Here is an 18,083-nt window from a genome sequence, read left to right as displayed (position 1 = left end):
TACTGCTCTGCCACCTGAGCATACGATATGCTTGGAGAAGCAGGCAGTTTTGTGCAAGACATGGATATTGACAAATATGGGTCACAGGAGTCCTCAATACATGTGCAAGCCCAATTCTGTGCACACATTTGTAAATGTAAGCTAGATTGGTGACTATATCTGCATATGTACATGAAGATAGCTGCTTTTAAGTCTTAGAAACGTGTATGAGTGCACAAAGGGTGGCTGCTATCTACGGGGCGGGAGTGTTGTGTTTATGTGACATGCTTTTAAAATAATCTTGGGTTTATCAAGGCGCCTCCATCTTTGTGCATGTTGCAGTGCAGGAGACAGCGTTAAAGCCTGAACAGGTGTTAATCACTATGCACTGTAATAAATTCTAAACATAGGGAAAGGGTTTATTTATACATGGCTGCTCCTCCCACCCTGCACTCTGTGCTTGAGCCTTGGTGCTGCCTGAGAGAAAGAGGCTCCCGTGAGGTACCAGAAATGAGTGCAAGAGCTGGACTTGCCCTGCCAGGGCAGAAGGAGCTAGGGGTAGAAATCCTGACCCCGTCACCGTCCTTGCGCTTGGGTATGCTGGTCCTGCTCTCAGCCCCCCACTGTCGCCGGGGCATGGCATGTCTGAATTGCACAAAGCAGCGAGCGGGGCGGGGGAGACACCAGCCCATGGCCTGAGCGGGGGCCTGGGCTAAGGGGAGACCGCAGAGGGAAGCCATGTCACGAAGCACCCAAGGAAGCTGGTTTTTTTTCTTTAAAAGCTTAGCCCCCCTGATTGGAGCCAAGCCAGCTGATACAGATGGGGTGTTACAAAACAGAGCCAAAAGGCAAGAGCGCAAGGAACAGAGCTATCTATAACCCTGACAAAGTTAGATGGAGTGAAGGTGGGGAAGAGGGAAAGACAGAGCAGCCCCTGATGCTGAGAGCAAGGACGCGATTGTTCGGCAACGGGATTTGGAGCTGATCGACTCTGGCTATCCAGCAGGCAGATAAGGTTCTGTGGCTGTCAGCTTAACTCTGCCATTTATTCCTGTGCTGTAGGGAGTTAAATAGAGCACACAGAAAGCCTGCTGCTGGTGAGTGAAAGTCAAGGAGGGAGAGGGAAGGAAGAGGCTGTAACTGGGCAGTGCCCAGGGAATCGGGTGGAAGTGGCTGTGGGCAGAGCCCCCCCAGGTAAGTGCTTGCGGCTTTTCATCCTCCTTGTCAATAACGACAGCCGGGGACAGGAGACTTCACGGGTGGCATTTAGGACAGAGACGTTATGGGGGAGGCTGAAAGTCTCCTTCTCAGCCAGGGCAAGCGCAAGCACTGACTGGGGACAGCTATTTGTTGTGGCTTCTCTTTCAGCAGGGAAAGGGCTCCAGCTCAGTTTGGGAAGTGGGGGGCTGCAGTGGGTGAAGGTTGGATCGGTTTCGGTACTGTGAGAGGTATTCATCTATTTGGTGCATCGGCATTTGGGTAAATGATCTAAACAGCCTTGCAAAATGTACTAGTCTAGGCACTGAACCTGCTCATCTTTCTCATCGAGATGCTACTTTAAATATTTCCTGGTGGTTTACATTCCCATATAAAATAAATCAGTCATGGGAGCCTGGGGGAGGGGAAGCAGCTGGCACGTGTGTGGGGAGAGTGTCCTGGTGGGAGTGCAGCGCCCAGCTAAAATAACGGCTGTGGATGTTGTCAGAGCCCCTCAGAGGGGATGGTTTATTTCTGTACCCTGGTTGAAATGTGTCCATCTAACTGCTGCTGTGACTGTGGGTGGCACGTCAGAGAGCAAGCAGGGGGACAGGAGGGTCTGTGGTGTTTCCCCTTTTCCTGCTTGCCTGTACCCAAAAGGGAAGCAAGAGGGAAGTTGGAACCTGTTGTCAGTCACTTATTGTCAGGGGAGAGTTTATGGTCTTTGGGTTTCTAATTAGACTGAGCATTTTTCCTTCTTCTAATTAAGATGTAATTCCTCTCTTTTCAACACTCCCACTCAGTCTCCCCCGCCCCAGGTCCTCCCTTCTCCTCCGAGGCTCGCCCGCTCTTCAGCTCCTGCAGTTGCTGCAGTGTGAAATCCCCAAGCTGAAGCTGTGCTCTGCTCTGCTCAGCCCCGCTCTAGCCACCACATCCATTTTACCTTAAAACAGAAAGGAAGCGCTGGTAGGGAACACAGGGCAGGGAGAAGTGGCTTGGCAGCCGCTCGTGCCCAAACCTCAGTGAGCCTGAGCCATGTGTCAGGGAGAGGATGCACAGGTGGTACCAGGCTGCATGGAGGTGAGAGGGAATGAGCCGGAGTCCACTGCCCTGGCAGGGTCACGTCAGCAATTCGTCAGGTTAACCTTGAGCGTGAGGCTAATGTAGCTACCGTAGCAGGCTATTCAAGCACAGGCTTGTCTCTTTGGCACTTAGGGGAATCAGGCCTTATTTCTGCACTGCGAGGTTCAAAGTGAATTAATGTTGTGCCTTTGTCATGCTGCGCCTCCTGAAACATCCTCCATCTCGCCTCCAAAATGGAGCTGATGCCTCAAATGCAAAATTCTAGTTGGGGAGGGGAAAGGACAACACTGAGCCCACTCCCACGTCCTGCGCCCAGGGAACTGAATCTCACCCGCTCTGCTCTGCTCTGCTCTCCCCCTCCAGGACCTGGCAGGCAGGCTACAAGGTCATTCCTCCTCCCTTTGGGACCGTGTGCCAGGCTGGCTGGTGGATGTGAAGACACGCTGGAGAAGACAACAATGCTGCCTACAACTGCTGGCCACCGGTGGAGGAGCAGATTCCTCATGAGGTGGCAAGAGGCTTGTCGTAAGTAATGCCTACTCGGGTACTAAGTATGGTGATCCTGTTTGTCAAGGGAGTGGAAAGAAAATAGGTCACATCAGGGTTAAGAATAGGGGAGAGGGACAGCTAAGAATGGAGATGTTTGAACTAATTCCTGATTGCTTTAGAGGCCAGGCTAGCTGGGAGGGAGAGCGAGACTCTAAAGCTGAAGATGGGCTTAAAGTGGGACAGTGAGTGATGATTGCTTCTGAATTCCAGTGGGCCTGGCAGGTGAGAAACAGCAAGACAGATACCACTGCACAAAGATCCACCCCGAACATTTCGCAGATCGGCATCCTGTAAGCTGCAGACTCCTCTCTGTGGTAGGGGTTTATACACAGGCTGCTGAGCAAGGCTCCCAGCTCTTCACAGCAGAAGTCATGACAAATTTTAGAAGGGAATGCAGGATGCGAATGCAGAATTCTCCTACTGGGCACTGCCACATGTAGCGAAAATCAAGGAGTAAATAAAGAAGATCTCTTTTAAATTAAATTGTAAAACTTCAGCCTGTGCATCTTCCCAGTGGACTGGGGCATCTGCTACAGTATCACTGAGTGCAGAGCAGAGACTGCTAGGGCGATATGGGGCTTCAGGGAATGTACCTGCACTTCAGAGAAGCATCTGGGGACCGCAGCAGAGAAAAGGGAGCACTTGGAGAGTGTCCATCACTACTGCATACCCAGGTGCCAAGCAAGTCTGTGGTTTCGTGGTTTCCCTTGTTCGTGCCCCACTGATGAAATTTGGGGCTGCCACTGTAAGAAGCTGGGGGAATTATTTCCTTCTCCAGAAAACAGGCATCTTTGTAATCCATCCTCACAGACTAGACTGCTGTATAGATTATTTATAATGAATGCTACTGAGTCTTGACTTAATCTGATATACCTGGATCAGCTTTCTGCCACCTACTAGAGTCACCAAACACCGCACAAAGTAACTTCATCTTCCCCTAACACAAAAACACATACTACTCATCCTTCTGTAGGGCTGGACGACAGCTTCAAGTTCTGTCTGTTGCCTCCCTCCCTCCCCATAGAGCTGCATCCTAACCAGTGCGACGAATTCCTTGGTCTCAGCTCACATTCTAGTGGATGCACCTCTTGCAGGGACGGAAAATGAAATCAGACCTTCTCCTTTCTATGATTTTAGTAAAATATTTCCAAGAGCACAAAGCAATATATGGGTAACAACAAGACATTTTTGGCACATCCTACACGGCTGCAGAAACTTGGCATAAATCCAGTTCCTGAACATAACCACAGCCAGCTGCCTGAGACTTTGTTCCTACCAGCCACTGCCAGCATACGTACTGGTGGAACCCCACAGCCACCCAGTCGGGGCCGGTGGCGGGTAGGCATTTTGAGAGATAAGCCCTGAACAGAATGCCACCTGTATAGCATTACACACGGTCTGCTCTTGCCTTTCTTGGTGTACAAAGCAGCTAAGTGTTATCTCATCATCACAGCTGTCAATTTATTATTAATACTGTACTTTTGTTAAGCATCCAGGAAAAGATGGGGTCACTTGAGTGACTCACGGCTCTCTCCCTTCCCCACTTTAGCTCCCATTCTTTTAATTCTCTCCCCACAACAAAAGTGTGATGTATTCTGAACGGAGTTAAATATCAGCCAGACAGACAGTACTAGTCCAGCCAGACACTAGTCCACAGGCTATGATCTGCTTTCATGGCAATCTCTGCTGTTGACCCCAAGCTTTGCATGACAAGAAAGCACAGAGGTGCTCAGGGTAAAGATTTCTCTTGTATTTCACCATAAGGATCCATAATTATCGTTAAAAGAGCACACAGATTGGCACAGCCTGGGCTGATGTACACCTGAGATCTTAATTGTAGGACAGAAAAAATTCTTGAAGGAATTGTGAAAGATGGATGAAACAAAAAAAAGCTGCGACACTCTCTCTGAACACTTATCCCTTGGTCCTTAATAAAGTCATATAGCTTAGGATCCAAACCGTGCAGTTCTCCTTAGGCTACCAGTCCACAAACCTGCCAATTCTCACAAGGATTGCTGGGAACACAAAAAGGCCCTGTGCAGGATGACAGGGTTTGAGTATGAAGGCAGCATCACTGACAGAAGCCAAGTCGATATAAAAAAATGGGCTATGGGTCAGACTAAACTCTAGAGAGAGTGGCACAAGGGAAGAGAGGAATAGCATGGCTGACTGCAGAGCTGTTCCAGGCAGAGCTTCTCCAGAGCATGGGTCTCCACCGGCTCCCTCTCCTATGGCAGTCCTTTCACAATTCCTTTGGGGTTAAGAAACAAAACACCTACTTGTTGGTTCTTTGGAAAAAAGCAGGACAGAAGAATCTGGTTTCCAGTCCAGGAAAGAATGGCAAGACAATAAATGCATCCACTTTGGCTACCATTCACCCCTAAAAAGACTCTACCAACCCCAAGTGACTGCCTTCTCTGAAGAACAATGGGAAAGGGAGAGGACAGGGCATGACGTACAGACAAACCTGCTTCAGTTTTAGTCAAATGGTCAAATTTGTCACCTTAAAAAACAGCGAGGGAGCTGAATTTGCTTCCCACATTGAAGAAACTAATATTAATTCCACAAAATGAATTAAGATGAAGGATGCAAATGTTTTACATAGTCTGCTTAAACATAACTCCCACTCCTCTAATGACAGGAGGCACAAAGCTTGCTTTCCTGTTGCTGGTGCTTCTTTGTCACAGAAATGAGAGTTTTAAAAGCCACTGGCTCCCAGGGAGGGTTGGTAACTAGTGCCCTGATGCCATTCACAGGATCTGGACCCATGTCTGGAACGGTGATCCACAACAGCTCTAAAAAATGCTGTTTTGTGGATTGTCCGACCGTACCTTTGAGACACTGCAGGAGAAAGGGTGTGTGTGCTAACTCTTTTCCTAACACCCCTTTCTTCAGCTACCCACTTGCAATTTTCTTCCTCATCTCCATTGCCATGGCAATTTTGGTCAGAGGAGATACTTGTGGGGCTATTGCTGTGGGATTCAGAAACAATTTTGAGAGCAATGGCAAGTACCAGGTGTCCAGTGGTTTAGGGTCTCCTTGTTACTTTTTAAGAGCTTTCTTGGTCATCCCTTTGTAATGTAATCTAATTCATAAAAAAGTCTCTTGCCACAAGACCCACACAACACACTGTGGATGTGGAAAGCAAATGATACCCTGATTTACAGGCTAACTGAGACCTGAGTCTGATCTATCACAAAGATTAGGATTCAAACTGCAGAAGCACAACTGAGATGTAGGTTGTTTTGTTTTCATTTTTCTTAAAAGCTTTTCATTAACATGCCTATTTCTGAAAAAACAGAGCTTCTTAAATGTATACCAGTCCCTCCTCTCTCAACCCTGACTGTTTAGAAAGAGCTGTCCTTTATCAGAGGTGACACCTCCCACCGCTCTCCGCTGCATTCTCCTCTGACAGGTTCCAGTGCTCTAGTATCTGGCAGCAAAGTCCTCTGGGATGCACTGTTCTAACTTCCTTGTGAAACTGGAAGGATATTTACTTGCTTGCTCATGAAAAAAAGGCTAAGAGGAAAGTCATGCTGCCAGGTTGCAGGCCAGCAGTAAAGGGATGTAGCTGTGAGGAAGCTCATTACGCTGCAGGGCACTGAGGCAAAGAGTCCCGCTGTGAGGGTCATATTGTAGCTGTAGCTGTGCTCAAGGCAGCGATGGGTGAGGATGGGAAAGCACTGCTCTAACACATGCACTCTCTCTCCCCTGCTTTTCACCTACCAGTGCTTGGCTGTTGGCTGTCGCTATGTGCTGCAGAGTCCTTCTTTGCTTGTCCTTCCTCCTGCAAGTGTAACAGTGGCAACCTGGAAGTGGACTGTAGCGGCTTGGGCCTCTCTTCCATCCCCTCAGACATCCCCACAAACACCAGGACCTTCCTCTTTCTCAACAACAAACTCAGCATCCTGCCGGGAGCAGTGTTTTCCAACCTCTCTGCCCTACAGAGGCTGGATCTATCCAACAACTTCTTGGACCAGCTCCCTCAGAACATCTTCAGTGACCTGGGGAACCTCACGGAGCTCCAGCTGAGGAACAACAGCATCCGGGCCTTGGACAAGGACCTGCTACAACACACGGCCCTGCTGCGCCAGCTGGATCTCTCCATCAACGGCCTGGCCCAGATACCCTCGGGCATCTTTGACGACCTGCCTGCTCTCCGCTCCCTCTCTCTCAGGTCCAATCGCCTGCAGAGCCTGGACAGGGTGACCTTCGAACCGCTAACCAGCCTGCAGCAACTCCAAGTTGGGGATAACCCCTGGGAATGCGACTGCAACCTCCGAGACTTCAAGCACTGGATGGAGTGGTTCTCCTACAGAGGTACGTGCTCGCGCAGTGGGAGCCAAGTGCAGAAGTGCTGGTCTTCCATGGAAAGGCAGACAAAGGCAGGCAGGGAAGAAACACAAGCAGACACATCTGGCAGGTCAGGCTGACCTGAATGCCAGATCTCAGCCAAGGAGCATGAGGACCATGCTAGAATGCTAAGAGACAGTTCAGTGCCACCGCACCTTCATATAGCAACACTGCCAGGCTGAGAAGTCCTCTGCAGCCCCAGATCTCCTATTTCCTTGTTTTGTTTCTAATCTGAAAGATTACTTTTTTTATCTTGGGAGAGGAAAGAACTTTCCTCAAATAACATCAAAATGTTAGGATTATGAGTTCCCCTCACCCTTTCTGCCTAAAGAGAAGAAATGCTTTTCGTGCTTGAAAATAACCATCCTGTTCTCTTTCTTAAGGCGGGAGAACTAAAAGCCAGATTTGGCTGTAAAGCATCAGGTTTGCTTTCAACAAAAGAACCATAGGAAACAGTGCCACTTAGGAAAATACTGCAACTAATATTGGCAAACCCAAACTAAAGCTCAAATTAACAAGCCAGGCCCCAAATCAGACTGGCTATACCATCGTCATTTCAAACCAAGCAGTTTTTGACAAGCCTGTATTTCCAGCTTTTCCTCAAAATACGGAAGGCTGGAAAGGTACGTATCACTTAGCAGGAATGCCGACAGGATGACATGCTTTCAGGAGCTGCGACTCAAAGAAAGATGGCACATTTTACAGGAATGATGATTGAAGGCCTGACCTTCTGTCGCTGGAGCCAATGAGTAGGAAAGGGTCTCAAATCATGTGGATAGCAACAGTCAGCTGTCACATCCCTGCTGATCACAGCCATGCTGCAAAGAGATTATCTACGCCTATGGCTACACTGCAGTCTGAAATATGCATTTGTGTGAGCAGAATCAAACAAGCATACGAGTGTCACTTTCCTCTTTTTTTTTTTGTTTATTTTTTTTCTTGACTCTCATTTCACAGAGTCGATGGAAAGCACATGGAGTTAATTTTGCTTTTTTTTCCCCTTCCAAAGAAATTGCCCAAACTCACTCAAGCATTTGTTTCAACATCTGTCACTATTTTCACAGAGGGGGGCTGGATTAGTTGTTAGAAGATGGGACTGTGTGTCTGTTGTTATTTTGAGAAGATACAGCCTGGTCCTATCTTTCTGTTTTAATTTTTCCTTTTCTAAAATGGTTCTACTGGCACTTACATAACTCACTAAACAGTGTGAGGCTGACTTAATAGACAGTTTCAGAGGGCTTTCATGTCTTGGCCTGAAAGATGTCTATGCAGGTATCATGCACCATGAGCTCTACTGTCAAATCCAACCTAGGCAGAAGCATACCAGCCAGCTGCCATGGTTGAAGCTGTTCCAGCTGTGGAGGGCTAAGGCATGCAAAATGTCTCCAAGTTAGGCAAAACAATCATTTTAAAGGATACTATGTGTGCTCCTTCTGCCTGGTGCATGGAGGCGCAGCCATTCCTCCCTCCTCCACCTTTGACAAGCACTGAGGATCTGGCAGGCTCTGTTGAATACTCTCTCTACTCAGCAATGCATTCACACATGAGGGACTGGATCTTATGGCCCCACTGCTATAATAAAGCAGTTCCCCACTTGATAACCAATACGCTGCTATGCCTGACTTCTGTAGGGCAAATACTTAGCAGATGTGAATGGAGTCATAGGAACTTACCCTACCTGAGGATCTAGCTCTGCTGTCACTGTATCGGGATGAAGCTGTGGTTCACTCCTATTATCTCTATTGGGACAGGTGGGAAAATCGACCAGCTGGCATGTACCCTGCCCAAGGAGCTGAAAGGGAAGGATATGCGAATGGTGCCCATGGAGATGTTTAACTACTGCTCCCAGCTGGATGATGAGAACAGCTCTACAGTGCTGGACAATACTGGTCCACCCTGCACTAAAGGAAGCCAAACTCCTTCCAAATCTAAATCAGGCCCAGAAACAGAAGTGGAGCCCAATGTGGGATGCCCTCAGAAACAACGATATAGGCCTGTGAGCGTGCGCCGGGCTATTGGCACTGTGATCATCGCAGGGGTGGTTTGCGGCATTGTTTGCATCATGATGGTGGTGGCAGCTGCTTATGGTTGCATCTATGCCTCCCTTATGGCCAAGTACCACCGGGAGCTGAAGAAGAGGCAGCCACTCATGGGTGACACTGAAGGTGAACATGAAGAGCAAAAACAAATCTCTTCTGTGGCATGAAACTCTTCTAGGAAGGAAGGGACAGCAATGAACAAAGGTACCTGAGAGCAGTCAAGCATGGGGTCCTCCCAAAATACATCTTCCCAGACAGACAGACAAACAGACAGACTGTGCTATTGCTCCACTCACCCAAGTAGTGCAACATGCTTCTGGGGGGTCAGGGCACCTGGCTCAATTTCTGTTCCTCTGCCCCAGGCCCATTTTGTGCCCTTTCACCCTTGGGCCCTCCCAGACAAATAAAGTAGAGTCAGACCTCGAGTGCTTGCTGTGCCTCATGCCCTTGCACAGAGCTTCCCTTGCATGCCTGCTGTGGAGGCAGCTGGCACCTTCTGGGAACCTGTGTCATCCTCTCAGCTTCGGTCCTGAGTCGTCCTGTATCCTGTCAAGAGCTCTCTGCAAACTGAGAGCAGGTCTGTGAAAGCTTATGTGAGGAGCAGGACACCAGAAGTGTCCATGCCTCGCTGTTAGGGTCACTGCTGTTGTGTGACAGTAAGTTGGTGCCCACCCTACAAGTCAGTGCTGCCGAGAGCACACCAGAAGGGAGGGAAGGTCCCTAGGGGACGACAACAGTCAGGGGAAGATTTCCCTTCTCACTTTTAAAGGTGGAAAGATACCTGTATCACTCTAACACAATGCCAGGGAGCGCAGCGTCCCTCTTTTTGCTCCTGGCCAAGTCCAAATCTGCGAGCTGACACACACACGTCATCTGCTATAGGTGCACAGATACAGAGCCGTCCTCCTGTACACACACACACACTGACTCATTCTGATCCCAACACTCACACACAGTCAGCCCTAGCTCCAGACATCCAGGCACCCCACCTGCGCATGCAGAGCCACATGTGCCCATGCTGATCTGCCCTCTGCGTGCAGCCATGAATACATTCAGCCACTTTACCTTACTCTCATCATAACAGTGCATAGCACCTTCTGGTTCAGACAAAATACATGCACCCTGCCACTGAGGAGCCAACAAAAACATCTCAGCCATAGCACAGAGCCAGTGGAAATGGGCAGGAGAGGATGGAGAGAGGCAAACTTACTAAGGTTACAGCATGAGTCTGTGGAAATGAGTACACAGCATGAAAAAATAAGGTGTGTTCTTGTTTTCTATTTTATGTTTTCTATGATAAATGGAGAGGGTAAGGATATGAAGCCTCCATTTGGAAATGTTTGAGCGGCAGAGCAGAAGTGGATCATCAGGAAAGACTAGAGGAGGAGGTGGTTTACCAGCCTCGGTAGTGTAAGCCATGCTGAGGAGTAGTGTGAGCCTAGGGGAAGGTGGCGGGAGACGACGACACACAACCCAAGAGCTGGCGTGGCTGGCAGAGGGGCCAGCATGGTGTATGGAGTAGGGTTATGCAGCTGGGGTGACTGAAGAGAGGGGGCATAATTCTGGAGGGTCTTGAGGTGAAGGCTGAAACTTGGACCACAGCATGGCACAGGTGGGAGAGCCCAGGAAGGGTCCGGCACAGCAGGCAGCACAGCCCGCATACGCTCCCCTCATCATCACTGCTGTGTTCACTGCCATCCACAGCTGCACATGAGTGTGCCCACACACAGAACTGTGCACACTGCCACTGCCACCTAGGGTGACTTCCCCCGACCAGATTTTAAAGCCCTCGGACTGCAGTGCCTCCTATTAGTATCAGCTCTTTCTGACCTGACAGGGGGAAAAAAAAAAAGTGAGAGGGAAAAAAAAATGAAAGGAACTCAACATAAGGACTCATTTTGTATCACTGGAAGTGGGATAAAATGCTGTCTCCAGGGGAGAGCGCACATTGCCATGGTAACCTGCTCTAACCCGTCACAGTGGGTATTCCTGGGCGAGGAAGATGACACCGGAGGTCGTGCATCCGCAGTGCCTGTGGATGGTGTGATCCCTGCCATCAGGAAACAAGCTGGCAGCCAGCCCAGCTTTGCAGGGTGTTTCGCTAGCAACCTGTGTTCAGAGCCCAGCATGCGCTGCAGGTGGACCCTGCCAGGGCACGTCACCTCTTCCCCCTGCTCCAGCTGGATCCCGATGCCTTTGGATGTCTCACAGCCCTCCTGCTCGCTGCTGCTGGATCCCTGTGGAAGCGATGCATGCTGGCTCCTCACCCCCTTCTGGTCCCAGACAGGTGGCTGTACTGACCCATGGGCACACAATGCCAAGTCTTTAATCAAAGCCTGGAGTGGCAAAATCCCTCCTGATCTACCCATGGCCACCAGAGGCAAAGAGACAGGATGCTCTGGACTGTTTTAGCATGACTTCCCTTTGACACAGGGATGCATGGGACAGAGGAGGATGTTCTTCAGGAAGCAGAAGACCAGGCTGCCCTGGAAGAAGGACTGGGAGAAGCAGTCCACCCACAAGTGTGCGCACACATTGTACCCCCACTCCCAGCACGCTGCTTGTGGAGAAGAGGAGGGAGAGGAGGGGGGCTGGCAAGATGTGAGGAGGAAGGACTCCTCCCCCATGCACTGTATAGCCACTCCAACCATCCCATCTGCTGCAACTGTAGCCCACTCTGAAGGGCAGAACTGGTGCACTGCAGACTCCATGTGCGTGTTACTGCTGCTCCACATTCCCAGCAAGCCAGGACTAGATTCTGCCTGCTGGATCCAAACATCTCCCCAACCTCCCTCTCAGGGGAACTTCTCCCTTTACCATACTGGACTCCGCAATCATACTTGAAATGGGACTTGAGTCAGAGCGGTATATTTATAGATCTATATTTTACTTGCATCAAATAATGGTGAAATATTGCACAAAACAAATGGGATCTGTGTGTGTGTGTGTGTATGTGTGTGCGTGTGTGTGTGTGAGTGAGCGAGAGAGTGAGAGAGAGATTGTTTTTAAGGGGATAGACTAGAGGTAAAATGAATGGGAGGGAGGCAGGGGACAATGCAGGGGTTGGGGGGGGGGTGAAATCCTCCTTTCCCTGCACCTTCCCTGTGACCTCCTCCTGCCCTGACCAATTTTTCTTTGTTGCTAATAATATTTTCTATCTCTTGTGCTGTGGGGCTGATGATGACCTTGCCCATCCTTTCCTTTTTGTTTTCATTTATAAGGCAGAAAGTCTGGATTCATCTCAACCCTAGACAAGGGACTGATATGTTTAGAAACCCACTCAGGAAAGGAGAAGACAGGAAAGGGGAGAAAAGAGAGTTGCTGAGAAACATGAAGGCTGGCTGCTATGGGGAGTCCCACTGGAAAGCAAATGCTGTGCTATACTGGGCTTGGAAGGACAAGGACCTGTCCTCTTTCATGCAGAGCAGAGTAACAGGGTTCACTGGGAAATGCCCTCTTTATACCACTGTTTGCAAACAGGCTCTTACTCTGTTCCCTGGCGCACCTGGAAAACAGGCTGTCCTAGTGTGACTGAGCTGCTGCACTGTCCACAGGCACTCTAGGGAACATGGTACCGAGCGTGGTCAGAAATGAAGCTCTCCTGTGGGATGCTGGATACAGAACAAGACCCAGTGCTCCTTGTGTGCCCAGGCAATGGGTTCCTCTGGTGTGTGGGGACAGGGGCTCCTGTTCTCCCTGCAGGCATAGCTAGGCATGGGGGTAATCCCCCTGAACACACCCTTTGCGGCAGGCAGGTGTACCAATGCCACATGCAGGTGCCTGCCCTCAGGAAATGGTCTTCTGGGGCAGGCAGGTCCAACACGTGCCAGGGCGATGTAGGGGCCGGCAGGGCCACCCGAAACACCCCTTCTGCTCCTCCTGCTCCCCTTCCCCACACACCCACCTGTGGTACAGGCAGGCACATTTCTTGCAGGGAACAGATGACACTTGTAATTTCTTTTTCTTTTCGTTACTCTTTGAGGGAGAACAACAAGATTTTCTAAAATGATTGAATGGAGGTTTCTTTGGCATGAGACAGAAAATTTTTAAAGGTATATTATATTTCTGGCTTGTTGTTACAGAAGAATAATAAAGAATGTATTTTCCTATGCTCCTTCTTGTTTAAATGAGATCTCTGATAGTAACCTTCCCTCTACCCCCTACCCCCTGCAAAAGCAAACACTGCAGGGATACAGCCAGCCAAACGAAAAAGCCCCTGAATTCCCACATACGTGTATGCTTGTCCATACACAGTGTTTGAACTTGGAATGAACAAGCATATATATATACACACACTATACATACATGATATCAGTGTAAGTCCTAGGCAAGCAAGTACCTGTAAGTCGGGGTGAGGCTGTAGGACTAAATACCCAGTCAGTCAAGGTGAGACCCCAGATATAGAAACACACACACACACACACACACAGGGCTCCAGGGACACAGCCAGTGAAGGGCGATTGTGTAACAAGGATAAGATACTGTGGCAATCAGCTCATTGCATAAAAGTAGAAAGGGCCAAATTAATCCCTAGTGTAAGAACGTAGAAGCCAATGGAGTTATATTCAGGTCAAATTTGATTCCAAAAGCTTTTTTTTTTTTAATTAGAGCATAATGTTCAATAAAACTTACAGTAACAAATAGTGAGCTATGGGTTCCTACATCTCCAGATTCCTGACCCTCCTGAGCAAGGTTATTTTGAAATGAATGGAAATTGCTATCTAATCCTATTGCACCCCCAAGTACACAAGCTGTCACCCCTAGAGCTAAAAGAGTCTCTCCACCAGCTGTTCACTGGCTAGGTCTATCACACACAGCTAAGAAGTTTAAATTCCCCACTTCTCCACTTCCAGTGCTAAGCGTACAGAATTCATCACATACTCTTCCTGTGAGAAAAAGCTCATCCTGATGCGTGTGCAACCACAAAAGCTGTTAAACCCTGCCACAAGCAAACCCTTGTGCCACCGTACTCACACTGTTATAGTCGGCCACCCTGTTATACTCAGTCTGATCTTCAGAGAGAAACTGGGAGCAGAACCCAGATACTCTTAAACCGATAACAGCTGAGGCATCTGTTCTGCTGAAAAGGTATGTGCCGCAAGAGAATCACCTTTATTGTTTAACAGTATGGTGTCTATGACACATAGTTTAATCTAATTTTGCCATGTAGGTAGAGGAGCGCACACAGATACTACTAAGCAATTCATATCATACCAGAAACGTAAAGCAGAAAAAAAGCAAAGCCAACACACTCATCCGATGACTCTAGGCTTTTTCAGTTAATGAATTATCCGGGAGCAGGCTGTGATTTTCTGCAATCTGATTATTATAATTTGATTATTATTTGATTATTTGATATTGGCAAATGTATTTGCCCTGCATACATTTCTACTCACGCACACATATAACACCATATATATAAACATGTAATTATGTATATGTATATATAATACATGTAAAATACATAAAATAGAATTTGTCCTCGGTATCTTGTTCAGCAGCAGCTTGCTGTGCTGGCTTGAACAGCGTTTGCTAGCACTGATTGGAAGCACAGGTCAGAGGGTCAGCTTCTATCCTCTGATTAGATAAGTGCTAGGACCAAAAAGCCTTCCCTCCAAGAATACTGTGCAATACAGACAAAAGAATAAGCATTCCCTGATGAGTATGGTTACAGAATGGAGTACAAGTAAATAAAGATTTCCTGTGTCATTTTGGGGAGCTCTGCACATCAGCAGCAGCCCTGGAAATCTGGGGACAAGGCAGCAGCATCACAGCTTTTCTCCCTTTAGAGAGTGGGAGAGAAGCAACCAACAGGGGCTAGACCTCTCCTTCCCACAGTGGCACTGTGCTGCAGCCAGGCAGAGGCCATGTGCAGGGCATCTGGAGCCAAGGAGAAAGCAAAGCGTGATGCTAAGAATAACTCTGCCTTGCGTGGAGCTTCTGGGCCAGGACAACAATGTGCCACTCTTTGCTCGGGGCTCCATGTTGAGATTTGGCCCGTCACATTTGCTTTTTCTGTCCTAACTTGGGAATAAACTTGCTTGTTAGAACAGCTGCAGAAAATCAACTCGTAAAGGGCACAGAACGAGCGACAAATGCAGGTATTTCTTTTGAGGAAATATGCACAGACAATATACTGGCATATTCAACCAGCTTTGCATAAAGCTCAAGGGAAATATCCAGAGTAACAACAATGCTTTGCATTTCTATAGTGCTTGCCTTTGGCAGCTCTCTGGGAGCTTGCAAACATTAATGAATTCACAGAGGCAGAGATTTAGAGAGTATAAAAGCCAGAAGGGACTTTAGATCATCCAGTCTGACCTTCTGCCTATCGCATGCTACTTGGAAAGTGTGTGGAAAAGAACCACAAACATTATTTGAGGGTGGCAGAAAATGCCTTGCTGTGAAAGGCTTAAAGAGCTCAATTTGTTTAGCTTATGAAACAGAAAATAGAGAAGTTATCCTGTAGAAAGTCCAACAGTGAGTGTTTACATGCAGCTAAGGCGAATCTTCCAGAAAGGCATCTACCTTTGATTTAAAAAACATTCAAGAGATGAAAAACCCCCTTTTCCCTTGGTACCTTACTACAATAACTATTCATGCTCACTGTTAGCATTCATGCTTAATATCTCATTTGAACCTGTTTGGTTTCCTGTCACAGGTTTTTGTTATGCTTCTCTCCCTTAGATTAAAAAAACAAATGTTCACTAACCAGCATCTCTCCCTGTGAAGGTACATTATACTCTAATCAAATTATCTCTCAGTCTTCTTTTTGGTAAGATAAGTACACTGAGTTCATTAAGTCTTTCGCTGTAAAGCATTTCCTCACCTCTAGAGCAATACTGTAGCCTTTTGTTGCACTCTTTCCAATTTTCCCTCCTTTTAAAAGTATGCTGCTCATCCATCAAAATCTGTGCTCTGTATTGTAGGTATTACCCGACTATTACCATACAACAGTAAATATCACCTTTCCCTACACCTCCCCACCAACCATGTCTCACAACACACTGGCTAGGCTGTGTGAGCATTCTTCCTACTTTAAAGATGGAGGCGTATGGAAACCCTAGGGCAAAACCCTACAAGTCATTTTGAGGGAGCTGGATTATGGGAAACTGGTTCTGATCGCACTCATAACCATCTCTATAGTAGTATAAATTCACTAGATTTTAAACAAGAGTCTCCAGATTTATGCAATTCTTGGCAAGAGAAAAATCTAGCCCTTTATTTAAACTGATGGTCCCCTTCTAGCAGTCTCCACTTTCTCATCCACTCATGGTCTCATATGGTTATCTTTCACATCTCTCCCACTGGACACAAATGTCTTTGATTCCCAGTTATTCTTTCCCCCCCTTATTTTCATCCTCTTGTGACTGATCACCCCCTTTTCAGCGACTGCCTCTGACCAGCTGCTTTTCAGATTCTCCCTTCTCTGATCTCCTCAACTGTCACTTCTCAGCTGCCACAAAACATGCCAGCCCCCACATCCCCATCTGCTTTTTAAAGGCTTGTTATCATAAGCAGGGGCTTCTCCGCTCACTCTTCTTTACTTTGCAAACCCCAAATCAATCAAGAGAAACCACCATGCTGTCAAAGGCTGAGAGAGGAGTTCAGGTCAGCCCTAACTTCTGGCCTTCCAGGTGCTGTGCTGGGGCTTTCATCTGCATTAACAAGCATATTTTTATTCAGTCATGACTAAAATCATGGAGTGTGTGAACTATATGGTAAAAAGGCCCAGCCTTGTACCCAAAGGGAGTGCTGCGGTGAATGGGGAGTGCCCTGAGTGACTGCCCTGCAGCTCGCTTGCTTGCTGGTAATTGTACTGTGGCATGTGAGACAAGGGACTTCAGCTGTTCCCTGGTGATGGAAAAGGGACTGCAGGCTAGCAGAGTCTCACTTCTTTCTATTCAAGGCACCACCACCTTCTTACAGACTTTTAAAGCTCCAGCTTAAACCTATTTGTCTTTTTACCTCAAATTCTGGCTAAAGCTGCATTACCCTAATGGCTAGAAACCCTCTTCTAGCTTTCCACCCTAAATATTTTCATGCCCTATCTATACTACACTGTCTTCATACAAGCCGTATGCTTTAGTTTAAATGTTTCCTCCAAGATGCATTTATTACAGCAATCCTATCCGCTTCAGCCTTGGTTGCATGTGGTTAAACAAGCTGGGTTCTCCCAGGCTCCTCTCACGAAGTCAGGCTTCCCTTTCCTCTCATCACCTTTCTGTCCTGTCTGTACCTGTCTCAGCCTGTATTTCTTTGGCCAAAACTGTAACACAAACTAGAGGAGAGGTCTCACAGGGCTTTGGGTAGGAGCACCAATGCATCCCCATCCACCCTGGGAACACCTCTCCAGGTACATTCTAGGACAACATTTGCTTCGTTCACAACTGCATCACACTATCACTTGTCATCATCCTACCATCACCTAATACAGAAGTTCTCAGCATTTTTCTCCTGAGCTTTCTCAGGATATGTTTACCACTGAGTCTACCTGGCTGCCTTTTGGCAAGGATCTCAGGACGGAACTTGGCAGATGACAAAGGTTCCCTGAATTTTATGTGGGCATCGGGGGCAATACAGCCTACACTGAGGATCCTCACTGAAACTTGGCAAAATGGGCCCAACAGTTCCCAGAAGACAAGGGCTGCCTCTAGTCCTGCTTGCTGTGCTTTCCGCCAGATCTCACAGAGTTCCCAGCTTACAGAAGATTTCTAATATTAATTCTCAAGCATATGACCTTGTCTGTCGTACTACTGAAATTTAGTTTCTGGTACTCCTGCCAAGGTCAAATAAGGCTTTCTCTATGATACCTTTGTCCTTCCCTGTACTAGCAATGCCTTCTAGTGTTGAATCATCAGGACACCTCCTCACTACTTATTG

The 18,083-nt window shown here is 47.8% G+C and overlaps 2 protein-coding genes across 2 annotated transcripts in view; one reads left to right on the top strand and one right to left on the bottom strand.

Moving 5' to 3' along the window:
• Nucleotides 1-18,083, bottom strand: part of CACNA2D4 (calcium voltage-gated channel auxiliary subunit alpha2delta 4) — a 131,449-nt gene that overhangs the window by 39,385 nt on the left and 73,981 nt on the right. The gene's annotated exons all lie outside the window — the stretch shown is intronic.
• On the top strand, nt 2,718-9,367 carry LRTM2 (leucine rich repeats and transmembrane domains 2). The gene is made up of 3 exons (XM_050903149.1): nt 2,718-2,784; nt 6,538-7,128; nt 8,913-9,367. The coding sequence occupies exons 1-3, from the start codon at nt 2,718-2,720 to the stop codon at nt 9,365-9,367; spliced, it is 1,113 nt and encodes a 370-aa protein (XP_050759106.1).

The sequence above is a fragment of the Gymnogyps californianus genome, chromosome 1 (assembly GCF_018139145.2).
Source record: "Gymnogyps californianus isolate 813 chromosome 1, ASM1813914v2, whole genome shotgun sequence".
In the NCBI taxonomy this organism is placed as follows: Eukaryota; Metazoa; Chordata; class Aves; order Accipitriformes; family Cathartidae; genus Gymnogyps; species Gymnogyps californianus.
Note: the sequence above shows the minus strand (reverse complement) of the source record. Positions and strands in the feature narration are given on the sequence as shown.

Excerpts from the sequence above, each read along its gene's own strand:
- LRTM2 (XM_050903149.1), top strand. The coding sequence starts at position 2,718 with ATGCTGCCTACAACTGCTGGCCACCGGTGGAGGAGCAGATTCCTCATG. Across the intron at positions 2,785-6,537 it reads GAGGTGGCAAGAGGCTTGTC|TGCTTGGCTGTTGGCTGTCG; the intron begins GTAAGTAATGCC and ends TTCACCTACCAG. Across the intron at positions 7,129-8,912 it reads GGAGTGGTTCTCCTACAGAG|GTGGGAAAATCGACCAGCTG; the intron begins GTACGTGCTCGC and ends CTATTGGGACAG.